Genomic DNA, 2,334 nt, shown 5'->3' on the forward strand with positions numbered 1-2,334 from the left:
AAAGAAGGGAAAGTGACACAAGGATCATGATAAATTCCAAAGAATTGGCTTTTGCACTTTTTCTCTTCTTAAAATAGTCCTCAATATATATTTGACAAAGCGCAAGTTTCGTTGTAAATGTGATTTATTAAGATATGTGATTTCCTCATATCTAGATCAGAAACCACTGAATTAGCATTCATTTCCAAATTAATTGATCATACTTACAAGATTCCCAAGAATGTCCTCATCGTATTTAGAATTGTTTATGGAAAAGGACCAACTGCTTCTTTATGGGCAACCTAAAAGCAACTGCCAGACGGGAAATGTTCAGATCAAGATAATGTACGTTGAAATGAAGAGGAACTTTGTTTATCCTTGAGTTGCAGTCTCACAAAGTCAGAACAGAGGACAGAGAAAATACTACAACGCAAATAGGCTTACTTATTTACCAAGGAACGAGAAGAATTGGGAGGCTAAATCAGAAGGAAAAAACGAAAAACCAAGACTGATAGTAATAAATAATGTGTAAAGAGTATTGGTGGAATCAATGATTACAAAGACTAAAACTACGACATGGAAGTTAAAGCTTACTATTCCGGACCCAAAAAAGCGGACCTGTTACTGCTGACTCTCGGAAGCATTATTTCAGAGTAGTTTCTCAGATAAAAATGTTTCGCGTCTATGGCCAGATGTTTTCTCCCTTTTTCTCAAACCATTTGACCCTGGAACAAGTTGCAAGAATTAGCACAAGAATCTACTCAAAAAATGAGCAAGCGAGCAGAATATTCCCGAAATCAATCAATCAATTAACAATCTAAAATTACGTAAGAAATTTCGGCTCTCCCGACCTTAACGATGGCCATTATAGTCGGTTTTTTCAACTCCAAAAGCTCTAAAAATCAAATCTGGATCCAACGTTTTTGAATTAGCGGACAGTTTTCCGAGAATCTATCCCCCAAAAGTTTCGTACCATCCGAGGTGGTCGACGAAGATTTCATACATCACCAAGTCCAAGAAGTAGCCCAACCAAGATTCTTCCAAGTGTGCAGTGAAATGCTGGAGTATGGCACTTCGATGAAAAATTAGGAGTCAATCCGGTTTGAGGATTGAAGGAGGACGAGTGATGGAGCAAGCCCAGCAGATGATTTCACTCTTTCATTGTACTAAAGACGAACTAAAAGACTCATATTGGGGGAAAAAACGACAACACTACTCCTTCTTCAATCCTCAAACTCGATTCAATCTTGGTTTTTCATCCTAGTGTAAAACCTCCCTTATTGTAAAAAATCAGTGGTGGTCAGTTGGAGGCTGCGTGAAAGTAGACGTCGAAAAGAACCTAAACCTGAAGAATTGTTATTGGCGGTTAAGAACGAAAATGAAAACTTGGGCCAAATTTTCACTTTACGGCTTTTCCAATTTTTTCACTTTTGAGGCTTTCTTGTCTCTTAGTATTATTTTTACCGATTTTCACATTTCTTAATTCTTTACCCTCTTGGTCATTTGGGTGATTCTTAGGCTGTGGGGTCACGCCCACAAACAACGGACTATGCGGAATGATCACTGGCATGGCCCCATTTGCGACAAGGCGATGATTTTTACAGACATACTCTGCTAATCCATTGTTCATTCCATCCCAATCTAATGTGATTTATTTATTCCTTGACGTACAATTACTACCCCTCTGACGTAAAATAAAGAAATAGTTCAACTTCGCGAGAGAGAAGCCATGAACGGGATTTGTCATGGCACGTCAATTTGTTTATTCATTTCAATATCATTCAAACACGGTGGCAAACGTAGTGCACATTTTATCCACAGAGCTGGTCAACATCTTTGCCCAAAGGAAACAAGAGCGAAATTCGTCTGGACTTTTGATGCACTTCATTCTTACATGTGGCAAAGCACTCACATTTCCCGGGAGAAAACACAACGTAGTGCGCTTTATTGGATAGACAATGCCTTTCGCACTTGTATAATTCGTACATCCGATTATGGGTTTGCTCATAGCTGCTGATCAACTTGTTGGAGCTCGCCGGGCAATAATAGTTATATTTGGTGCAAACTATGATTTAAAAAAGTGTAGAGGAGGGGGTCAGTTTTGAGTCAGAGGGTGGCAGCACCTCTTTCGGCTGATGTTATCAGGAACTTACATTTGGCCGAGGCTGTGTCCAAAAGAGCCAAAGTGCAGACCACAAAGAGGACCACGATGATGGTGAACTTCATTTTCGACAAGGGGTGGGCGTGTCCTTGAAAGTTGTTAATGGTACTTTCCAAACGGATTGATGATGAAGATTCATTCGTGTGGCCTTTTATAGCTGCATAGAGAAACTTTGACCTTTACAAACGAGCGCA

At 39.6% G+C, this 2,334-nt stretch overlaps 1 protein-coding gene and 1 long non-coding RNA gene across 2 annotated transcripts in view; both read right to left on the reverse strand.

The window, feature by feature from the left end:
* LOC131891544 (glycine receptor subunit alpha-3-like) overlaps positions 1-334 on the reverse strand; it is a 9,640-nt gene extending 9,306 nt beyond the window's left edge. Inside the window, exon 1 of the mRNA XM_059241152.1 lies at positions 208-334. Coding sequence (XP_059097135.1) covers positions 208-230 — 23 coding nt within the window. The 5' untranslated portion in view covers positions 231-334. The remainder of the gene's footprint in view (positions 1-207) is intronic.
* A 1,357-nt stretch (positions 335-1,691) lies between these two features.
* On the reverse strand, positions 1,692-2,306 carry LOC131891546 (uncharacterized). Its single transcript, XR_009374416.1, has 2 exons — positions 2,133-2,306; positions 1,692-2,044 (listed from the first exon to the last, which is right to left on the reverse strand). It is a non-coding gene; the product is annotated as an uncharacterized LOC131891546 (long non-coding RNA).
* Between the last annotated feature and the right edge of the window lie 28 nt (positions 2,307-2,334).

Source organism: Tigriopus californicus, chromosome 12 (genome assembly GCF_007210705.1).
Source record: "Tigriopus californicus strain San Diego chromosome 12, Tcal_SD_v2.1, whole genome shotgun sequence".
NCBI classification, from domain to species: Eukaryota; Metazoa; Arthropoda; class Copepoda; order Harpacticoida; family Harpacticidae; genus Tigriopus; species Tigriopus californicus.